This window comes from Amphiura filiformis, chromosome 2 (genome assembly GCF_039555335.1).
Source record: "Amphiura filiformis chromosome 2, Afil_fr2py, whole genome shotgun sequence".
NCBI lineage: Eukaryota > Metazoa > Echinodermata > Ophiuroidea > Amphilepidida > Amphiuridae > Amphiura > Amphiura filiformis.
In genome coordinates, this window is record NC_092629.1 from 87,990,661 (window position 1) to 88,015,267 (window position 24,607).

A 24,607-nucleotide genomic window follows, 5' to 3' on the forward strand; every position below is an offset into this window, starting at 1 on the left:
AATATTTGTTTATACCGTCATGCATTGCATGTAAATAAGGCAAAAAAGTTCAGCATATTGGAAAACCCTACATTAAGATCCACAACATGCTCATCTATTAGAGCACAATTCCTTAACCCCAATACATTTGTACATTCATTGAATGACCTTTGAAAGTTTGGGTACAAAACTCATACTCCGCAACTTGAGGTCAAATTTGTCACTATGATTGTTTAATTGAGGTTATTGAACTATGCCATTGGTATGAGGCCATTGTGGTCCATAGTGATACCACCCTTAAGAGTGGAAGGACGGTTGCACAACGGGAGTGTAAAATTATTAGATTAGCTCTGGCCGAGATGATAACACTATATACAAAATAAGTTCAACAAACTAACAATGTACATACAAAGAATATAAAAATAGGCTTATTCCTGACCTTATTTCAGATAACAATTAGGTCAAAAGAATACATTAAGTATTTTTTAACTATAGTATACATTTTATCGTGGAAGTATTAAAGGGGCTGTGAAACTATTCTGTTCAGTGTTAACTCCGGGGAAAGTTTTTTTCCTATCCACGATATACCGGTATGCCACAATATTCTCATCCTCTCCCGCCGAAACATGCCAAAAACATGCATGATATGCCAAATATTGAGGAGCCAAATTTTAAATATTTAGTTTGAAAATGTGTGATGCGAACAGCCCTTATCACATGTGACTAATACAAATTCTTTAACTACACCAAGCAAACACAAAACGTTTTCGACAATATTCGCAAAAGGTTATAAAAAGTTTTTAGAATTATATAAAGGGTATATTAAGGGTATAAAACAATAAAAAACATTTTTTGATAATCTACTGCCCAGCAAACACAAAATGTTTTACAGAAATGTCGTGTTATATAAATGGTATAAAAACGTTTTAATAACATTCCGAAAACATTTTTGAAAACTTGATACAAAGATTCTAAACAGAATGTTATTTTGGTGTTGAAAAAATATTTTGAAAAAACTGTTTGCCCAAAATATTTGCAATAACGGGTTTTGAAACGTTTTGATGTCCTTTATATAAACCCGACATTTAAATGATATTAAAATGTTTTGAAAAAAAAAATGCAAAAATAGTTTCATTTTGAAAATATTGTTGTAATGTGTTTTCATACAAAACGTTTAAAAACGTTTTCATGACCTTTATATGACGCGACATTTAATGTTATTAAAACATTTTACCTAAACCAAAACCCAAAATATAACTTACTGAAAACGTTTATGTGTTTGCTGGATAGCTCTTTTAAAAGCGAATACTACGTCGTTTGTTATAGAAGCCTCTTCTATGCAGAAATACTGGAACATAAAAGTCATGGGCTTCACAAATCGAGGGTTGAGGGCCAGAAAGCCCAACCCTCTAAATGATGCTCATTGTTTGATGGCGGTGGTATCATGAGCAAAGGGGGAAAAGCAGACATCTTAGTCCACCAGTTGGGGGGGGGGGGCACTTAACACCAATGACCATATGGGTATGCTCCCTCCCGGAAAGGCCCCTGATTTTTGGAATTCGCAGCTCCGAAATACCCCTATGTTTGACCAAAAATTTTGAGGCGATTTTCAACCAAAAAAGCCAAGAAAGGCCCTTGATTTTGACTGTTCGCAGCTCCAAAAGTCCCCATTTTACTTGTTCGCAGCCCGGTTCTCAGCTCCAAAAGACCCTCTTTTACCGGTACGCCCTCAGCTCCCAAAGACCAACCACCTCAAAATTCCGGGGAACATACCCACCAAAACTTTTTGATGTGCACTCCCCACCACCCCACCCGCAGCGGGGGAGTGGAGAGGGAATTTAGTTTTACGTCACTTGTATAAAGTTTGGTTGAAGTAGGGGAATCGAAACCTTGACCTCGAAACCTAAACCTCGAAAGTGAAATTCTCACGTTGCACTAGTTACGATCATGGAACTTGAGTTGGATTGGTTGGTCAGGGGTTATTACCAGTCTTGTTCTTGCAGCAACGTCCTTTGTACTTTCCAGAAAGAAATTCCGAGATATCTAAAAGAAAAGAAGGATATAATAGATGAAAATTGATAACTTTAAAACAAAATTACTTAAATTACAATGTAAACTTTAATTGTAAGGTAAACTGTCAACTGACATTTAAACTAAAATTGTAAATTCGACTTAAGGGATCTGGAATGAGCGTTTTTAGCGTTTCGTCAGTATTTGTGGGACATGAGAGGACATCAGACATATTGAATTGCATTCTGAATACGAAGAATGTCTTTTTGATATCAAATAATTTTCATTTTTTGAAATTCACGATATATGGTTAACACATTATTGATTTTACTTCTATTTAGGTTAGATTGTGTCGCAGGTTTTCAACTTTTGATTTGAGATGAATATTTCATACCTCAGTTGTAGCCAGGTACATTTCTTGCTCTGCCACACGCCGTCCTGTAGTACAAAATAAAATGAAGTTTTCAAAAGGATACATGTGCAGTAAATAATTTATGTCAAAATTGGTGATCGAAAACCCAAGGATGGGACGAAATATTAAAGTTCAAATTATTGGAAAACACAAGGCGGTTATCTTGTTCGAGGATACTTTGTGTAAAAATCAATAGGGCATTCAAATTCCAGAAAATAAGTGCACACCCCCTATAGAGGAGTAAATTTTCAATCAAAGAAATGTCCGTATTTCCACGTCTGCTTTCTGAAAACGACTGGAATTCCAGTTGTCAATGACACTTAAAAAAACTTGGAAATCCAATTAAATGAAGGAAAAATCGCGGAAATGTCCAAAATGACCTATCAAATTGAGAATTTCTAATTTTGAGCTATTTTTCTGCCGGATATGTTTGCCTTTGGACACTTTAAAAGTCTGGATTTCCAACAGTCACGACTGTACAAAAAAAGTCCGGATATCCGAACTCCTCTATAGGGGGTGTGCATCTATTTTCTGGAATAGCCCAATGGAGCAAACAACCTGCAACTTTTGAATTTGTATCTTCCTTAAGATTTTGGATCACCGTGTCTTTATTTTCTAGCCGATTACAAAAAATGAGGTCTTATTAAATCCGAGCTAAAATCCGTTCTAATTACGACATATCTGTATATGTGTAGGTAATGTAATGAAATGAAATATAATGTAATGTGATGTGATGTGATGTGATGTGATGTGATGTGATGTGATGTGATGTAATGTAATGTAATGTAATGTAATGCAATGTAATGTAATGTAATGTAATGTAATGTAATGTAATGTAATGGATTGTAATTGATTGTAATGTTTAATTACGACATATCTGTATGTGTAGGTAATGTAATGTAATGAAATGAAATATAATGTAATGAAATGAAATATAATGTAATGAAATGAAATATAATGTAATGAAATGCAATGCAATGCAATGCAATGCAATGCAATGCAATGCAATGCAATGCAATGCAATGCAATGCAATGCAATGCAATGCAATGTAATGGATTGTTACTAACCTAAACACATTCTTGCTCCTAATCCAAAAGGCATTGATGCGAATGGATAAGGTTTGTTGTTAGGATCCAGCCATCGATCAGGTCGAAAGCTTTCTGGGTCTTCGAAGATTTCAGGATCACGTCCAGCGCAGTAGAATGATGTGTTGATGTTTACCTTGAGAAAGAAGGTGAAAATAAATTGTGCTGATTTTAGAGTCTTTGCTCTGCGTGCTAGCCAACTTCGACATAAGTTTTGAGATATTTTATCAAAATATCCAAAACTATCTTAAGAACCACTGAACCAATACTAGGCTTGTTTGCACTCATTTTACTGCATTTATCATGCTGATTCCAAATATGGTTGTGAAAATTTACATTTCTGAAATTTTTGAATTAAAAAAAAAAAAAACTTGTCGTCTGCAGTCGACACCCGCACGGAGAGAGTTAAGTTTAGCATATAATCTAATTTCTTCCTTCCAAAATCCTTGTTTCTGAGTTTTGTCGTTTTATGCGTGTACACAGCATGCAATAATATTACATTGTTCAAGCGAGCTGATGGTAAAAGTCTTCTTACCCCTGCTGGTATCTGGTAACCTTTAATAACGATGTCTTCGTCAAGAATTCTTGCTGTTGCCAGTGTAACAGGATAGAGTCTAAGGAAAATAACAACATCGATGCAAAAGAATATACATTGTAAATTGAACACCAACGTGATTCAGGGCAGCGAGCAGCATCTTGGACATCTATCCAGTTACTACCACACGGAATAAAGCAATTCGGTCGTGGTAACTGGATAGTTGTCCAAGATTCTGCTTTCTGCTGATGCATGTATGCCATTCTTATAATCATAATCCTGGAATATAGTCAAAAGGGAAACTGTTGATATCCATAATAATTGTAACGCTTGTTGTAAGATAAACAGACTATATTTTGTTCTCAATGTACATTGCATTTTAATTTTGGACAAATTGTACTATCGATCTGGCGGGTAAGAAAGTGGTGAAATAGCTCATGTTCATCAAGACAATTCGCCGTAGCAGTAGTTAACAGGATTAATTACCATAGCAATGGGTTTACACCAGTTTTTAATGTATTGCCCTGCACTACACGTTGCACCGTTCCTCTGCATTGCACATGTTGGATTATCAAAGAACAGGGTTAAAGACATGGATCGTAAGTCTATAAACTATTCTCATCATTGAATCAAGCTGATAACTCGCACCTGTAAGATTATTGTCTTTAAAAAAGCGGTATCGTAGTCAAACTATCACTACACACATACAAAGGTGATGAGGCAGGCTACTTACAAACCGGGGCAATACATTCAAAAATAGTGTAAACCCATTGCTATGGTAATTAATCATGTTACATCACTACGAATTGTAACCTAATGATCAATGAGATTACTGAATATAAACTGGGCTAGCTCAAAAAGAAACTTTGACATTTTTCACAAGGTCATATCTTAAAATAATGTCATTCAAAATCAACCAATATAACACACATGATTACTTTAAAGACATGTCAGTAACCAAGCACTTGCCCAACTGACACAACAGCAATATGCACTGACATGGAACAGCTTCCTAATGTCACAGCCCAATAATTTCATTCAGACTTTAACGTTCAAAGCTGTTCAAGAATCAACGAACTTGCGTACTATGGTGCTCTTACTCCTCGGACCTCTATTCAATTCAACAATTGTGGGATGAGCTCGGTTGACGTGTTTCGGCATGGGACAATTCGTCTGTTAATGCACAAACACTCAGAGCAGCTCTACAGCAGGAAGAGTGGAATAATCTCTCCCAAGCCTGCATCAGAAACATGGCGGACAGTATGCGTATATATCAGATGCACTGAATGCTTTCAAGCACATCCTGGACACACGCACTTATTGATGTTTGTGTTTGGGTATTAGCGACATTACCTTCATTTCAATTTCTGTTGACTTCTTGTGCCTTAAATTCTATGTTGCAGGAATTTCCAGACTGTGATATATGTGATAGCAAGCTGTTCCATGCCAGTGCATTTTGTGTCCGTAAGGTAACCGTTTGGATATTGACAAGTCATTAGAGTAGAGCACTGAGGTAATCCTGTGTGTAATGTTGGTTCGTTTTGATGGACAGATTTTCAAGATATATTACCATGTGAAAAATTACAGTTTCTTTTAATTTATTTTTATGGACTCTGTTGTTTCAATCGATTATAACATTTTGATCAGTTGACAAAAACGATACGTTTGTCCTTTAGGCATATACCTTAATGTTTCCTTGATAACTGCCTTCAGATAGGGCATGCTATCAATGTCCTCTCTGCTGATCGTCCTATCTACCGGGTACTTTGCAGTGATTTCTTGATGAAGTCTTTCTTGAATCTCAGGGTGTTGGGCGAGTAAGTACATACACCATGTCATGGACGACGAGGTCTGCAAAACGAATTCAAAATGGTGTAAATTAGCCTTGTTTCCTCACAGGCCGATTGGGCATGGTACCTATGCAAACAACGTGGCACCATCCCAGAAAGTAGATTCTTGGCGCATAGCCTGGTCAGCCTACACCGTTGCAACCAGAATCATTTGCAACTTGGAACCTGACTCATAGCCAGCACACTTTCTAATAGAGTACCGACGTGTGACGTCATAAAATTTTCTTTTTTTCATTTCACCATATTTCAGCAGAACATGATGAAAAACATCCACAGTCCAAATTTGGTGGGAATCGGATCATGAGGGCCCGAGATATGGCCGCATGAATACCTAATTAGCCCCATTGAAATCAGTGTAAATTGGCCTGGTTCATAACTGTTTATAATTTTCTGTAACGTCATCACTTCGGTACTCTATAGTAATTTGATATATTGACAATTTACCAGGAAATGATTATGTCGCATTTTCTTCCCCCTACAGGCGTATATCTATAATACTAATAGACACTGGAATTAGAGATAATAGAGCATCTAATAAATACACTACGGGTTCATATCGTCTATGGAACGATTTTCTTACATAAATAATTGTCAACTTACAGTGTCCACAGAGGCGGGTAGTAATTCTGCCATGTTTCCATAGATTTCGAGGGGAGATAACTTATTTTGTGCCATCAAAAACCCCAGGAAGCTCCCGTCGTTGACATCTTTTCCCTCTAATGCCAAGTCTGCGAGATGATTTAATTTCTGGTCTACGTGTTTCTTACCTGCGGAAGAAAATTAAAGTGTTCAAATAATGTATGATGTGTATACAATGTCCATTACATTTTTTGAGTCAACTAATCTGATATTTTGTCTCCACCATAAAGTCGTGCGGAAGACTCTTTTCATACTCATTCATCTGTAAAGAAATGTCCTTGAGCACATGAAATAGGGAAATAACAAAATCGAAGCCCTCTTATTTCAGTGTGAAAGTTATGGAACGTTAATGGTAAACTTGTCTCATTTGCATAACAAGGAACCACTATAAGTTGATAACTGGTTTGTCATGCTGCATTGATGGTCAATTTTAAATGCATTGGTCCGCCAGGTGCGGCTCTTCCCCATGCCCTAGTGACGCAGAACATAACTTAGCATTTTCCCTTTGTTAGAGATGAATGTGGTGCACAGATGTTGACTATGAGTTGTCGTCTTCAAAGCAAGTTTGGAAAGAGTTTATCTTCTTCATTCCCGTTGTTTTGCAATCTGTTCTCTGTATTTTCTCACACTTGCTATAGCGAGGACATTATATTTTGAGCATGATCATCATGCATAAGTCAATAACGAACGGCATACATACAGAACATGACAAACAAACAAACAAAAACACTTACAGACTGCAAGCAGAATCTCCCATGCAGTCCACGTGCCCTTGTACGCGGAGGATCCTACCATTTTATGCCATTTTGTTGGAAACATTAACAGTTGCAATGTTTTAGTAGTCAGAAGATTGAGTGCGTCGAAGAAGTCCTTGTTCTCAGGGTTCAGAACGTCCTCCGTCAGCAAATTAAGTTGACGATCAAAGAATACCATACACGAAGCTGTAAGATTATGAATTGTTTTAAGGAAAATGCATGCCTACTTCTATTGGTAAAGTTCCTTAAAGCTAAGCAAGTGCTTTCCTGGGAGGGGGAAATCCCCAACCAAAGCAAGGAAATTAGGAAAATGATGGAAAAAAGGAAATTGGGAAATGAAGTGAGTGTTCTGGAAGAGCACAAGATAAAAAAGAGCGCAAGAAAATTTGAAGAGACGATAGACAAAGGAGAAAAATAGGAAAAGTAGGGGATTAGGAAGAGGAGGAAGTGAATCTATTTTTGGAAATTAATAAGATTCGTTCGTCCTAATGGTCGCTAACCCAAAAGTTCGCTAGCATCCTAATCCTAACTCAAGCCCTAACCCTAAACCCAGCCATACCTTAACTTTTGGACTGGCGAACCCTTTTCATTTTACGGATTATAGAGTGAACCATATTTTCGGACTAGTGAACCTTCGGGATAACGACCCTACAGCGGTCATCTCCTTTGAAGTTGGCTATGAAGCGCCCACGACATACAAATCCATATGCATCAAACACTTTAATCTGACCAGCAGGCTCATTCACAGGAAGAAGGCCTGAATAGTGTATTAGGTCCGTATGCACAAAAGAGTTAGACCGGGTCTAAAGTTAGACCTGGTCTAGAATTTAGTTCCATCAGGAATGGTCTTAAGCAGTCAAGATAGCTCGATCGATAAAGCGTTCGACTCTGGTGCGAGAGGTTGCGAAACTCGGGGAGCTGATCCTGGTTGCGGTGGTTATTTTTGGAATGTCTAGGGTGTGTGCGCTTGAAGCAGCAAAGCCCCTGATTTCTTGTTAAATGGTTTATGTTTAATTTCCACCTAAAGATTTTACGAACATGCGATTTGCACCGAATTTTAGCGTATTTAAACCTAAGTAAAACGATAAAACGTGAGCTCTTGCAATAATTTTTCAAAAGCATATGAAACTCATAGTGGATTTTACTGAGAAACCTATGGTGGACATCACTGCCTGGTCATTGTTGATGGTCGCCCCTACCCCGTTGTAAATGTATCACTAAAATGAACTCACAGATGGATCTACGATTAGCAAAGTCATTTTGGGGCAAGCACGCCCGTTGTTTTATTCCAGATAAAAGCTTTTTTTTTTTCAGGAGACAAGTTTCTTCAAAACCAGGAATACGTTGGCAAATCTACTTTTGAGATGACGACCTTAGAAAGATGAAAATGGTAAAATGTCTGACATTATTTTGGGGGTGGTGTGATGTGGCACTTGTATTAATATAAGGTAAGTTGGATGGCAGGAGCTACATTTTCAAAGGCTGTAGACATCTGAAACACTGCAGTGTATTTATTCAGTGGCTCCGGGACCGGGGGATAATTGTGGCTATGTCCAAGTACTATAGCGCCCACCACACCCATATGACTTGGGCCAGGCACCATTACCCCTCGCCATATTTAAAATCTTCCGGAGCCTCTTTATTTATATTAATACATTAATGATATTATACGCAACGAAAGAGGGAATAACAATAATCGACTTTATATCTTGGTGTAGATTATTCATCCAGTAGTTTAAACATTAGTTTGTAAATTAAATCTAATACTGGAACTAATTTGCAACTCACTTTGCTACGTTGCGTCCGAAAACATCGGACTTCGTCAGGCATCTGATTGAAGATGTTGTGATGACGTCAGATGTTGTGACGTCAGACGGCGAGGAATATCTCGTAACGCCGGGTCCCATGCACGTGACAACTGGAAGCGGAGTCCCCCTTTTCTGTTAATGGCGGGATCCTCCACTCTCTCCCATATGGATTCTCTGACTCCTCGCTCAAACCACTTCTCCTCCTTATCTAGAATAACCGCTTCCTCAGGGTTGAAGAAATGTTCAGTTTTCTTGTTGCAGTGGTTGTAAACCGCGGAGTTTTGGGCTTCGCTGGAGCTAGGGCGCCTGTGTTGGTTCAAACGCGCTCGTAGAGATTGTTTTGTCTCGCCTACATAGGAGTCACCACAGTCCGGGGCAGCACAGGTAATGCCATAAACTAGATTGCACTGTTTATCTCTGGGGGTTTGTCCTTAACATGCACGAGCTTCCCCCGTAGGGTGTTGGTAGGTTTGAAGCACGTAGTAATGCCGAAGGACTTGAAAGAGTTCTTAAGCCTTTCCGATAATCCAGCGATGTATGGGATGGTTACCTGTGTGCGATTGTCATGGTTAACCTCTACTGTGGTGGATTTAGTGGAGTCTTTGGTTTTGTTCGCTTTGGTAAACGCCCAACCGGGGTATCCACAATTTCCAAGGGCTTTCTGTAAGTGATCTTTTTCCTCCGGAATGTCCTCAGAATTGCTTATGACAGTGTCCGCACGGTATTGGAGGGTTCTGATCACGCCTAATTTGTGGATCAGCGGATGGTGTGAGTCAAATTGTAAATAGTGATCGGTATGCGTGGGCTTTCTATAAACCGTTGAGTTGAGGGTACCGTCACTGTTCAAATGAACCAAGCAGTCCAGAAAAGCTAACTTATTGTCCACACATTCCTCCTGAGTGAATTTGATGTTCGGGTCAACTTGGTTAATGAAATTAAAGAAGGACTCCGACTCGCTTTTGTCTATGATGATGAATGTGTCGTCAACAAAACGAAGCCACAATTTGGGCGGTTTACCGGGGTAACTACTCAGCACGTGTTGTTCAAATTTCTCCATGTAGAGATTAACCACAATTGGGGAAACGGCTGAGCCCATCGCGCACCCATATTGTTGGATGAAATACTTATTGTCGTACGAGAAATAAGTTGTTTTGAGGCAGATGGTGACAAGTTCAACAATTTGTTCAACGGTTAAATCTGTGCGTTCACTCAAAGTGGTATCCTCCGATAAGAAATCCTTCACAACCTTGATGGCGTCGTCCGGTGGAATAGAGGTGAAAAGTGCGCTCACATCGTAAGAAGTAATGATCTCGTTATCGTCCACTGAGGTATCGCGGATTTTCTTTACAAAGTCCTGTGTATTGACAAGATGGTGTGGGGATTTTCCGGCAAGCGGTCCTATAATCTTCGCTGCGTGTTTGGCTAAGTTGTATGTAACCGAGCCAATGCTACTAATTATTGGTCTCACTGGTATGGGATCTGGCTTGTGTATCTTAGGCAGGCCATAAAAAGCTGGAACGCTCGGTTCGGTAGGGGGGGGTCAATCTAAATTTGAGACTGAGGTCCACCGCCCCAGCAGTGTAGATTTTGTTGATAAACTCCGACACTTGCTTTCTATAACCGTTGGTAGGGTTATAACCTATGGGTTTATAAGTTTTCTTGTCCTTGAGCAACAGTTGGCACTTGCTATTGTAGTCAGTTTTGTTCAGAACAACAATGCACTTGCCCTTATCGGCAGGTACGATAACAATGTTATTGTCCTTGCTCAGCTCATCAAGAGCTTTCTTTTCCTCTTTGGTGATATTAGGAGGTGGGGGTTTGGTGTTACGAAGTGTGTTACTGACCTTGTGACGAAGATTTTCAGCCTTTGATGGGTCTAATTTGGCCTGCTTAATCGCGGTTTCCGTAGCTGTGATGAAATCTGCTGTGGGAATTTTGTTTGGAACAACCGCGTAATTAAGTCCCTTAGCTAACACAGATACTTCACTATCCTTCAAATTCCTATCCGACAGGTTCGGACCCATTTCCGTTGGAAATCAGGGTTATTAGAACTTGATCTCCAATTCTTATCAAGGTCCGCTTGCGATCTTTGTTGCGATGCAGTTTTGTATTTCGCAAATTTTTCAAGATGGCGTCCCTTGGTTACAGCGTGTTGACTCAGCTGTGCAACCCTGTTGAATTCGGCAACCTTGTCGTATTCCGTACCCGGAAGTAAGTTGGATAAACGATCTTCTAAATCCGACTTTTTCTGGTGTAACACATCTATTGTAAAGTTTGTCTGCCTAATTCTCTCGTTTAACAGCTTCCGTTCCGCATTTCTCAGGATGTTATCCGCTCGATGTCCTTGCAAACTCGATTTCAATTTGACACTCCTCGGGGTGATTTTCTCATGCAAACACCGTAGGTTGAAACGCAAATGGTTCCTAAAGTTAGCGATCTTCCTTGCCGTCTTTTCGTGGTTTCTAACCAGATCAAGGCATTCCTGCCCGAAATTGTTCTTTATATCTTGGTGTAGATTATTCATCCAGTAGTTTAAACATTAGTTTGTAAATTAAATCTAATACTGGAACTAATTTGCAACTCACTTTGCTACGTTGCGTCCGAAAACATCGGACTTCGTCAGGCATCTGATTGAAGATGTTGTGATGACGTCAGATGTTGTGACGTCAGACGGCGAGGAACATTTCTTCAACCCTGAGGAAGCGGTTATTCTAGATAAGGAGGAGAAGTGGTTTGAGCGAGGAGTCAGAGAATCCATATGGGAGAGAGTGGAGGATCCCGCCATTAACAGAAAAGGGGGACTCCGCTTCCAGTTGTCACGTGCATGGGACCCGGCGTTACGAGATATTCCTCGCCGTCTGACGTCACAACATCTGACGTCATCACAACATCTTCAATCAGATGCCTGACGAAGTCCGATGTTTTCGGACGCAACGTAGCAAAGTGAGTTGCAAATTAGTTCCAGTATTAGATTTAATTTACAAACTAAAATCGACTTTATAATTTCATAGGTCTTGCGGTTCTTGAGTTAAGGCCAATAATATCAAAACAAGAGTTGAGGGCGTTTTACCCTCTCGAGAATCTTTACAGTGTGTCGATATCTCAAAACATTACATTTTGTCATATTCAGGATGTGTTGTACGAATGTGTCAAGAAAGAGTACTTTTTCAATATTATCAAATTATCATTAGTGGGCATTTTGTAATTATAGCAAACTCTTTTATGACATTTTTAGTAGATATCCACGCAAAGAAAACTTATTCCCAAAATAAATTTCAGTTGATTCCGATTTTGCGAGTTGCCACTTTGTGTTGTAATTTCATAATTGTTTACCAGAAGGTAAATACAAATTTAATGATCAATATCTTTGCCAAGCGAATGAATCTGCAAGAAATGTATTGGACTTAATTAAACATTATGTAGCCAGAGCTTTCCAGCGGTACCAAAATCTTTTGAGACAAAAAAAAAGGAGGTGGTGATGTGGCTGTGGATATTGAAATGCCCCTTTAACAATATCTTTATATTTTATTGTTCAACCACAGTTATTGGTTCAAGACTCTATTATATTAAACTATGATTGTCGGAAATGCAAACACGTAGAGTTTATTGACATCCAAGTGAGCGCTCCTAATTTTTCCTCCGGAGGTTGCTGTGAAGGTGGAAAGTTTGTCTACCCTTTTGTTGTTTACCAAATTAAACTGGAAACTTTAAATTTGAGAAAATGAAAGTTTGTTAACCTGAAATAGTATTATACTTTAGTGTGTTGAAATGTTGCAGCAAAGTAAAGAAGTTCTTTGGTGAATTTTATTTATATGATTCAAGCAAACCAATATTATTACTTGATTTATTATCAACAAACATATGCACCATTTATCTGTAGAAAAATCATATTCTGATGATGAAACAAAACATGAATTAACTGATTTGTCTGTATCTAATATTTTTATATAACAAAAAATAATGAAACCACCAATGAAGGGGCGCAAGAAACTGTGTAAACTCTCATATCTGGGTATGTTGAATTCAATCTGGTCAACCAGATGTACCATTTTTTGATGGACGTCTGTTTGTCCGTCAAAAATAGGTATGTCTGGTTGACAAGATTTAAATAAAATCTTAATTACATTTATGACTGTCTTTTAAAAACCTCAACCATTTACACAAACCATTCAAACGAAGAACACAAGACAGCCTTTACTGGCAACTGCAACTGTTAATACCCGTTTGATGATGGTATCATTAGTTCGCGGTCCTGATCAGGCCCGTAGCCAGGATTAATTTTTTTTTTGAGGGGGGTGCTGGTTTTGAAAAAGTGAATCTTTTTTTCAAATGAGACTTTTTGGACCTTTGGCATTTGGCGTCGCACCCCGCACCCCTCCCCTGGCTACGGACCTGGTCCCGATATGGCGATATCACCAAAAAATATTGTATGCCATATACCCTTTTGTTCGGCCTTGGTCGATCGCGACACTTTTTATTGACCCTTCAATATTATTTCGCATCCCTTAATGTAATTTTTTCGATGTAAAATATTTGTAAAAAGAACACATCTGTTAAATGTTAACGTAAAGATTAAATAGGTTGAACGCAAAAAACAAAGGAGCATAATGATGCGGGAGAAAGTAAAACACATAATTTAAAAACAGAAATCACAGCGGAAAAGGTCGCTTTAACTGATTCTAAGTTAGGTGTAATGCCTCTAAAGGGGTCCATTTTGTCAAGTCTGTTTACCCCTCTGAACTTGGCAAATCATAGCAAATAAACGTATTCATTATTCATGGGATCTTGGCTACGAGAAAAACACGACACGACACTGATTTCAGTGAATACAATACTAGAAGTTCGTTCACATCACAGCTTCTTAGTTTTGAAAAGGCACGTGTTTGGGTTTATTTATAGAATCAGAAGGTAGACGGTTTATTGTGACTCGTCTGAAAAAGTTTGTTAAACTAAGAACCTTTATAAAGTTTGTTCACCTGCGTCAGATCGCCTTACAATCTGATAAGGTAAAATCTTGAACATATTTAGTTGCATACATCAGCAAACACAAAAATGTTCTTAAAACGTTATAAACGTATTATAAATGCGTTTTGGCTTGATTCAAAAGTTTTAACATTTAAATGTCGGGTTATATAAATATCGTAGAAACGCGTCTTTAAAACATTTTGTATGAAAAAGCAGCTACAACGACATAAATGTCGTTAAAATGTTGGTTTTTTTTGTCAAATATTCTGATGTCGTCAAAATGTTATTGCATGATATTCTTGGGCAAACATTTTGCAAAATATTTAATTTGGTAACACTTAAACAAGATTTATGTACGACTGTTAGCCACCTGTTCTGTATAATGTTTATAAAAAAAATTACACACCAGGCACAACAACCTGATAATTTTTAATTATTCTGAAATATACATTTTATTAATTAGGCTATGCTTTCTCATTTGACAACCTGTTCGTAAAAATCGAACAAGAACTGACCAAGATATGCGCCTCCAAACCATCAAACCTCAAAATCAAAAGTTGCACTTTCAAAGATTTTTAATGTGAATATATCGTTGGATTGCACACAAGTACCACGGGCCAATCAATAAATGTATTTACAGGCACACTTGAATCGCTAAAATTGTAACTTTTGATTTTGGGGTTTGAGGGTTTGGAAGGCGCATATCTTGGTCAATCTCGCTCGATTTTCAAGAACAGGGTGTCAAATAAGAAAGCAAAATCCAATTAACACAATGTATAATTCAAAATAATCCACAATTATCAGGTTCTTGAACAGCAAGGATGACTACAACTGATGACGAGTTTCTTTTTGTTCCTGGTGTATATTTTTAAGATTGTGTGGATTGAAATGTGATTACTTATACAGTGTCTCTTCAGTCTCTTCAAATAGTGGAACTTGGCAGCTCGCATATTAGGGTAAGTTGATATTTTGTTGCTGTTAATTGTGCGTTATTAAATCTTACAATAATAATAATAAAAACCGCATCAGTGAATATAAGTATCAGAAGTGGGTAAGTGCAATAGCTGCCCTGTAAACATTTGGCAATTTATATACATAGTATATTGTACTAATCTACACATGACAGCTATAATTGCACTTACCAACTTCTGGCACTGAGCATGCAGTCATGTGAACTTCACACGACCAATTTAAATCCTTATTTTATGAGACAACTGTGCATGTTTTCAAACATTTAATATTGTTTCTCGTATACTTTGACAAATTAATATCCTTACATGTATTTGCAAAGAAAATTACGAACTTTCAAGAATTCAAGAATGGTTTGATAAGTATCTGAGCTAATAAGCTAAATATAATTTTGTTATCGAACGGTTTTATCTTAATTAAACATGTATTTGTTCGACAATACGGGAATATAGATAAGCCAATATTTATTTGTACATGAGATTCGATTGTAATTGGCTTTACGCTTGGAATTCAAACATGCTAATGTTGTAACTCGTAATGACCTTTTAATGTCTTGGATACATTATGAACCGTGACTATTGAACTATGCCATCGGTAATGAGACCATTTAAGTTTAAAGTCAGTCGTTTTGAAATTAAAACACAGCAAGCAAGTTTATTTTTCTGTCGGCTTTACAAAAACCTATAAAGTTGAAGCAACTTTTGAGCACAATTGGTTTGTTTCAAGTTGCGAAATATAATTAATTATAATATTTTAATTTTCCCTCCAGTTTTCGATATCATACTCATGAAATTGCATTTGCCAGGCCCTTTAGACTCATCAACAATATCCGTTTTGTACCAATAAGGCCGAGAACGGCCTCACGTTTTCGTTTTCGTAATTTGTGGTGCAATAAAAGAAATAGTTATCTATGCCCAAGCAACTTAAGGGGGTACTACACCCCTGCCCAATTGTGTGCCTATTTTTGCATTTTTCTCAAAAATTATAGCACATTTGATACAATTAGATATGTATATTATAGGGGCAAGGACTACAACTATTGCACTGAAAATTCAGCAACACAAGGCAAGAAGTTATTGATTTATTGATCAAATATTGGTTTCCCTCATTTTTGACTGTAACTCCACAACTGTTGTCTGTGCTGAAATAAAATTTCAAGTGCAGTATTTGTAGTCCTTGCCCTTATAATATACATATCTTACTTGTCACCAATGCACTATAATTTTTGAGAAAAATGCAAAAATAGGCAAACAATTGGGCAGGGGTGTAGTACCCCCTGAAGCTAATCGTAGATCCATCATTTGCGCTCAATTTAGTGATGCGATTTTTACCCCAGCATCTTAAAACAGGTGCATTGCATTCAAAATTATATTACAAGAGGGTGGGGCGGGGAGGGTGGTGGTGCGGCCTTTCATAGATTTCTATAAAGTTCACGATTTTCATTTTCATTTTTTTTTTTCACTTTTTATTGCTAGTTTCAAAATGGTCATTTCCTTTTATGCTTAGGAGACAATTCGGTGAAAATTGCATTTTTGTAGAATTTGTGTAGAAAATCAGTTTGCCTATATTTTTGTTCATAGCCAGAATTTCCAAATTCACATTATGACGTCATAGCGCATTATGTGGGAACATTTTGTACTTATTTTGGTATGACTGGATAGAGCAGACCCCAAGCTATGCATAGGTAAAGGTATAATGACGTTTATAATTGAGAATTAGGGGGTGCAACAACTCCCGTTCTTCGCAGTCCATGTCACAAAATATTGCTCAATATGCAATAGTTCTAGTGGTAATGTATTAGTAACAATAATGTGGCGTAATCATTAATATTGATTAAATATTGAAATATATAAAAATTATATAGAATTGCAGATTCATACGTAGTGGTAATAACAATGAAATTTATTAATTTAGACTTCAACACTACTTGTTTATTTCGCTTCCCAGGAGCGCTTTTAAGGAACGTCCTTGTCATCAGCCGATGTTGTTAGCTCTGATGTTTTCTTGGAAACGGCTAAAGACCAACATGATCAGGTGACATCACACTTGATGACGTCAACGAAGTCGGAAGTTTCCTGCCCCTGGTGCCGCTGGGTTTGATCAGGTTGTCCCACACAGGATCTAGTTCCAATTCTGTGTACCTCTGAACGTAGAGCGTTTAATACAGCAGGTGTGCCTACCGCTTTTAAACCCCATCAGACATTACGTCAGACCTTGGTCTCCCCGAAAGACAAGGTAGACAAGTTGAAACAGTCGGGAACAGTCTACAAAATTGCATGTGCTGATTGTCACGCCACATACATCGGAGAGTCGGGCAGGAAGCTGGAAAAGCGACTTGCAGAACATAAGTCGAAAGCGGCTGGCTCTAAATCGGCTGTACAAGAACATGTAAAAGCGAGCAAGAACACGCACCAAATAGACTGGGGCAACGTAAAACTACTGGAGAAAGAAACAAAAGAATTTCCCAGGAGGGTCCTGGAAACTATACAGATCAAGCAGCAGGGACCTTCATTGAACCGAGACACAGGATTGGAACCAGATCCTGTGTGGGACAACCTGATCAAACCCAGCGGCACCAGGGGCAGGAAACTTCCGACTTCGGTGACGTCATCAAGTGTGATGACACCTGATCAGGTTGGTCCTTATAGCCGTTTCCAAGAAAACGTCAGAGCTAACAACATCGGCTGATGACGAGGAAGTTCTTCGAAAGCGTCCTCGGTAAGCGAAATAAACAAGTAGTGTTGAAGTCTAAATTAATAAATTTCATATAAAAATTAAACTTACATTCCATAGCCCATTTATACAGCTCCGTCTCAATATCCTCTACCATATTCTTGCCGTCTCCCTCGGTTATCCGAAGCTTCCTTATTTTGTCGATCAACATCCGTGAGACATCATGCATGGTATCTACATGTCCAGCGATTTCTTTCGGACGAAGGATTCCTTTGCCAAGGCTCCCTCTCATTTTAGCCCACCGTTGACCATCTCTGTGAAAATGATAATAATTTGAAATATGGTAATTGAACCAAATGAAAGTAGCTATGTCCTTTAGAGGAGACAAAATGTTTGCCCATGATGCAGGTAACAAATCGAATGGAGGATACATCTGCTATAAGCCCCTCTCATTAAAAACTAGTGCTGACCATCTCGGGAAGCACTTAGAGAGAGGATTTTTGCACACAAAAAAGAGATTGGAAAAAAGTTCTCTTTTGAATGAAAAACGAATTAAAGGTTTAGTAAAAGACTCGGCACTTTGACGGGGCCTCATGGTGCCTTATACAGAAAGACCTTCGGTGGAATGTGCTATTCCAGTTATACATCCACTATAAGTTAAATACCACTAATATGTATTACACGATTTTCAATGGGAAAATGGCTAATTTCGGGTGGAATTTTCTCATATTCAGAACTCTCGCAGTTAAATGCCACTAATATCAGGTGAAACTATATGATTTAGATGCCAAATGATCAAAAACTCAACATAGGTTAACCTGAGACTTCTCTTGTTTTAATCCACTGAACCATAAACACCTTAACATGGCAGTGCGCCCTCGAAGCTGAAAGTTACAATATGGTAGGGCGAATTTTGCATCAAACCCTAAAAAGTACTTTTTTGGCTATATAACTTGATCAATTTCAGCGATTTTAATGCAGCCTTTTCAGTATGCCATGCAAACAAATAGTTACTTGTCGAATGTCCATATATCGCTCAGGCCTATTGGTGGTATGTAACCTATAGAAGAGATCACACAAATCTGTGATCGGTTGAAAACTCCGTGAAATCCAACACAGATTTTCGCAGAAAATGTCTCCTAGTGGTATTACCTGAATGGGTGACTTCATCTGACATCCGCACCCCTTGTGAGGGAGATTAAGGTCATGTCTTTCACAGGGGGTGTATGGATTTCAACTGGAATAGCCCAATTGTATTTGTCTACTTACTCCATGACCACTCCATAAGGAAGCTGTTTTGCACGTCTTATTTCTTTCCACAATTCAACTTGTGTTCTTTGAGGGTATTTCCCCACGACTCGGAAAAGCTTCTCAAAATCATGAGGATCGTTCATCATAATCATCCAAGAACCATTACCAAGCTGTTGCCTAGGAAATAATGATAATAATAATTATGACAATAACAACAACAATAACATCAACAACAACAAAACAAGAAGGAGGATGATGATGATGATGATGATGATGATGATGATGATGATGATGAAGATGATGATGATGATGATGACGATGAAGATGAAGAGAAGGTTGAGAAGATGGAGGAAAAGAAGAAGAACTCGCTAGCAGTTGAACTTTCAAGAAAGGGAAACTTTTTGTATTGAAAAAGTTCATGAAAAGAGTGACTTTTTATGCTGAAAAAGTTCGAAGCCCCTTATTAATGCATTTGCTGTCCACGTGCACATCATCCATATTCCACTTGCAAAATTAACAGTGATAATTGATATTTAAATAAATATAATAAATTTATTAATAGCATACACGTAATTATCTTATTCAATATTGAATCAATTGATTGTTTTGTATATCTATTTTTATACTTATTGTTGTCAAATAAATCATTTAACATCAATATTTACTAACCTAACTATAGTCTTCGAACTTTTTCCCCGGACACAAAACTCAACCATTAAGCCTATTATATTGATCATCATTATGATTACGTAAGGGGCAGACTATTTAAAATAATAATCATAATGTGACCTGCTACCACGAAATGAATGTAAAGTCGAAAGTTGGTAGTTTCGAGACGCCCTGGCTGCTGTGTTGTTTCATACGCATCTGTTCAAGCAAGCCATTCACAAAGGACATACTACTGGCTTGTGCAGGTGCGCGGCAAACAAAGACCATCAACTCAGCAGCCACCATGTCTCGAAACTACCAACTAAAAGACTAAAAGACGGGACACAAAATTGACTCAACCCTACTCGTATGACTCTTATCATTATGATTACGTAATGTGTGTGTTCGGTGTAAGGGGTATGGGGGTGGGGGGGCGTACACGTAGGATGCGTTGGGTTGTATATCCATGTGTGATCAGTGTGACAAATTTAGTGTAAATGTAGTGTAGGACATGTATCAAATGATTGATTTTTAATTCAACCTTGAGACAACGAACTAGGAGAAAACTTGAAACTTCTCCAACTTTTTTTCCTCCTTATTCCTGTTCTTCTTCTTTTTTTTTCTTCTTCTTTTTTTTTGTTACCTGTAAACTGGTCCCAGTTCTTTAAAACAATGCTGTTGGTAGAGATGGTTTGTGCTAATTGCGCCATATTTCCAGGCATGATAAGCTTTACCTAGCGCGCCAACTATTCCATCACTTTTCCCCCCAGGAGCCGGGACATCATCAAATGGTCTCACTGTCTCATGCGAATGTCCTCTGTGATATGTTGTTTCCACGTTAATGTATTTAGGATCTAAAATGGCGGATGCGGCTGTACCGACTGCAGCGGCGCTGGATGGATGATGAGATGAAGTTGAGTGAATTTCTCGATTTCCTTAAAAAAAAGACACATTCGTTAAAAAAAGTTTTGCAGTTAATGGGCTATTCCAGAAAATAGATGCACACCCCCTATAGAGGAGTTCGGATTTCCGGACTTTTTGTCCAGTCGTGATTGTTGGAAATCCAGACTTTTAAAGTGTCCAAAGGCGAAAAATTCCAGCAGAAAATAGTTCAAAATGGACATCCTTAATTTAGGAGCTAATTTTGGACTGTTCCATGATTTTTCATTCATTTCATTGCATTTCCATGTTTTTCCCAGTAACATTGGCAACTGGAATTCCGGTCGTTGTCAGAAAGCAAACTTGGAAATCCAGACATTTCGTTTATTGAAAAGTTACTCCTCTATATATAAGAGGTGTGCACTTATTTTCTGGAATAGCCCAATCCTAGAACTACTGAGCCATATTTTGTAACACGAACTACGAAGAGGTGGTGGTTGTTGCAATCCCCTAATGTTCAATCATAAATATATTTTGGTACCAATGTATAGCTATTATGGGTCTCTTCTATCCGGTGATACCAAAATAAGTACAAAAATTCCCTACATAATGTCGCTATGACGTCATAATGTGAGGGCGCCCATGCAAATTTGGGAAATTCTGGCTATATGTACAAAAGTATTGGCGAAATTGATTTTCGGCTAATAATTCTACAAAAGTACGATTTTCATCAAATTTTCTCCAAAATATGAAAGGAAATTACTATTTTTACCTAACTAATAAGTGAAAAGTCCATAGCTCTTGGAATGATTTCACAAGAGCGAAATGATTTTACTGTAGAAACCAATGGTGGGCCTCGATCACCCCATTGGTAATCTTTGATGACTGGTCCAACCCCAGGTATAAAGTGCCGAGGTGAAAAATGTTATCACTGAAATGAGCGCAAAGGATGGATCTACGATTAGCTTAGGCCGTTTGGGCGTAAACACTTGCGGGTTTTTTTATGACGGATAAAAAAAATCTTAGGGGGTGGTACGTACCCCCTCGTAGTTCTAGGGTTAAAGGCGAATGTTGTTTTATGCTTTAATGCAAATGCTTTAATATAAACGGATTGACCTAAAAATAAAAGCACTGTGCGATAAGCACACGATTGCTTTTGCGCGAATTACGAAACCCATGGTTCTTTCTGAACCAATGAGCTAGCAACACTAATTTTAAGGGATAAATATAGACAAAGAATGCTTCAGCCTTATTTTGTAAAAGTTCACAAACGCTTATGTTTCAAGATTTTCCGATTTCAAACGACAAACGAAAGCCAAGTTTCCTATTTTGCCCTACCGATGTTGTCAGTTCCCTGACATTTTTCAACGCCTACCCCTTGCGTACGCTACCGGGGCGATGTCAGCATTTTTCACAAAAAATAGTCCCAATAGTTTGTGGGTGCATCAATTGGGTGCATGTGTTCAGGTAAAAACTCATGGATATACTCTGAATAGATAAACCAAAGCTGTGGCACATTCTGATATGTATACCTTCAACCAGGGAGAACTCGAGGGTGGGGGGGGGTTAAAAGGTGTGATTAAGGAACTTTTGAATTCAACCAAGTTCTTTCATTTTTGGTATGCGACAGAGTTCAGGAGCTGCATCATGAGAAGGATCTTTGATAAGATGAGCATACTTCATAAGGGAACTTTCAAACACTTGTAACAGAGTGGCCTGATGCAGAGAGACATATTTTTTCAGGGGCCCCCATTCGGACCTAAAATTATTTTCAGCCTTTGGTTTTTTTTGGCAATGTCAAAATAAACGTCAACTCTATAAAAATAGTATAAACTCATGTTCTAAGAGAAAAATGAAGGTGATATTTCTAGGCCCTCCCCCCACTCCCGGGGTCCAAACATTTTCACCCCCCCTTTTTTTTGCATCAGCCACCCCCTTACAAGTGTTTGTGAACGACTCCAAAATCATTGTAAGAGCTGTACATTATCCTTATTTAAAGGAGTATTTCGTGATCCTAACATCCTCTTTTTATGACATTCTTCAGTAGATATTCACGAAAAAAGCTTACTCCCAAAATTTCAGTTTATTCCGAATTTGCGTTTGCGAGTTATGCATGGTTATATGCATTACGCTGCTCTACAGGTCACTGCTGTAATTTTGTTCTGGTATATACCAGAACGTAATTCAAATTTGACGATATTTTTGCTGAACGAATTAGATATGTTTTGTACATAAACATTATGTAGCCAGAGGTTTCCTGCGGTATAAAAATCTCATTTTTTAAAATAGAAAAGTGGGGGGCATTATATCAGGGAACCAGACTGGTTTCCGTTTAAATCGTATCTTGGTAATATAGATCGTAAGCTGTACTGTCTACCATAACACGTAATTCAACTTGTTTGGTCCATGCGATATAAACCAGTACAGTATAAAATTATACCCAGCAATATGATAACCTTTGGTTTTCGTCGTAACGTTTTAAAGGGCTCACTTAAGGGTACCTGAAAACGTTAAAATGTTAACTCTAGAAGAGTTTAAAAGACGTTTTCACAACATTTTTACAATGTTTTTATACAGGTATCAGAAAACGTTGTTCATGTTATATGAAAGTGAAGGCGACTGGGTCATTTCCCTAACGAATGTACTGGGTTTAAAATAAACATCATGTATAGGCAGATAGTAGCTGATAGTATAGTCTATCAAATCATATAATATTTTTATCCACAGAATATGCATTTCATTACTCTTGGTTCTTGTAACTTACCAACATGTGATGCTGATGCCTTGCACCGCTTAAGACCTGTTAGGATGCGGAGTCCTTGCTGAGAAGTACACGAACACATCTTATTTATCTGCACAGCCATGATAATGCGAATTTTATCACTTGCTCTGAAAGTGTCTCCAAGTTTCCTTTTAAATAGAATAGATAATGTTAAAATTTTCCTCACTTCTGCAAAATCTGCCGATTCATAGATGACTTTCTGTATGCATGTTTAAAATTGTGTATTTTATATTATCTATAATATCACCCGCCATGCGCACTATTTTTTTCCTTGCAATAGTCAGTGACCGTGCATTTTTTTTGTCACTTGGTTAGAAAGTTTGTCGACCTCTTGGCAATTATACAACAGTTAGCTCATGCAGTTAAATTTAAGCGTAAGTAGTGGATGTTTTTACCGACTTAAGCTGCAAGCACAGATATTGGAAGTGTGCTGCAAGTGTTTTGTAATGGGAAAAGTTTGTTGCTCTTTGTTTGAACTTTCTGTGACCAGCGATGTATATAACACATTATGATATAATTAAACCGGTTGAAACGTTTGAAACAAGAAGTGAAACAAGGAACCACCGTTTGTTTCGAGATCTATATAAATACCACAAATAGCCATTTTGTTAAGGCGGAAAACTTATATGCGATGCATCGATTTTATAAATGATTGAAATGTGGAAAAATGGCCTATCCGTAGTTCCCCAGCAAAACACTCACAAAAAAATTGGAATTAGCATTTGGTCTGTTTTCGACCTGATTTAACCCCAGTTTTGGACCATTTTAGCAATAAAATGAGAAATCGCGCACATCAGATGATGTATCGATGCCGATACATATCTGACTGCCATGTTGAATGAAAATCAATGAGCGGTGGTTTAGGGAGTTGGATTGTCATTATCATGAGCACCTAACCAGTGCTACACAGGCACAACGCCTAGACGTTGATCCGCAAGCCTCAGCACACTTTACAGATTGTCACTGACCGCTACGGCCCCACATCATTCCATAAACCATTTAACAACAAATCAGGGACTTTGCTGCTTCAAGAGCGCACACCCTAGACATTCAATAACCATCGCAACCAGGATCAGCTCCCCGAGTTTCGTACGGGTTACAACGAGACAATTAGCAGCTAGTTCCTTGTCAAAGGGAATTTCAAGCCAACTTAATTTTTCCACGAGAGCGTACTAGGCACCACCAGGGTTCGAACCCACAACCTCTCGCACCATTGTCGAACGCCTTATCGATTGAGCTAACTTGACTGCATAGGGACAACAAATCACATCATGGGATTGGGTTTTCCTAAAACCTTGTACAAAAGACAGTCAGTCAAAAAGTTCAAAGTGAAACTGGTGACCTGTACCATTTCTATAAAGGGTTT

General features: G+C 38.2%; 1 protein-coding gene across 1 annotated transcript; it reads right to left on the reverse strand.

The window, feature by feature from the left end:
* Positions 1-1,804: 1,804 nt before the first annotated feature.
* LOC140146786 (25-hydroxyvitamin D-1 alpha hydroxylase, mitochondrial-like) lies at positions 1,805-23,507 on the reverse strand. Its single transcript, XM_072168667.1, has 11 exons — positions 23,224-23,507; positions 20,224-20,515; positions 18,951-19,109; positions 17,793-17,995; positions 7,246-7,452; positions 6,473-6,639; positions 5,707-5,873; positions 4,023-4,101; positions 3,470-3,623; positions 2,384-2,427; positions 1,805-2,022 (listed from the first exon to the last, which is right to left on the reverse strand). The coding sequence occupies exons 1-11, from the start codon at positions 23,321-23,323 to the stop codon at positions 1,915-1,917; spliced, it is 1,680 nt and encodes a 559-aa protein (XP_072024768.1). The 5' UTR covers positions 23,324-23,507; the 3' UTR covers positions 1,805-1,914.
* Positions 23,508-24,607: the final 1,100 nt, after the last annotated feature.

Excerpts from the sequence above, each read along its gene's own strand:
- LOC140146786 (XM_072168667.1), bottom strand. The coding sequence starts at position 23,323 with ATGGCTGTGCAGATAAATAAGATGTGTTCGTGTACTTCTCAGCAAGGA. Across the intron at positions 17,996-18,950 it reads CCTTATGGAGTGGTCATGGA|AGATGGTCAACGGTGGGCTA; the intron begins GTAAGTAGACAA and ends TCATTTTCACAG. Across the intron at positions 4,102-5,706 it reads GTTATCAAGGAAACATTAAG|ACTCTATCCTGTTACACTGG; the intron begins GTATATGCCTAA and ends TATTTTCCTTAG.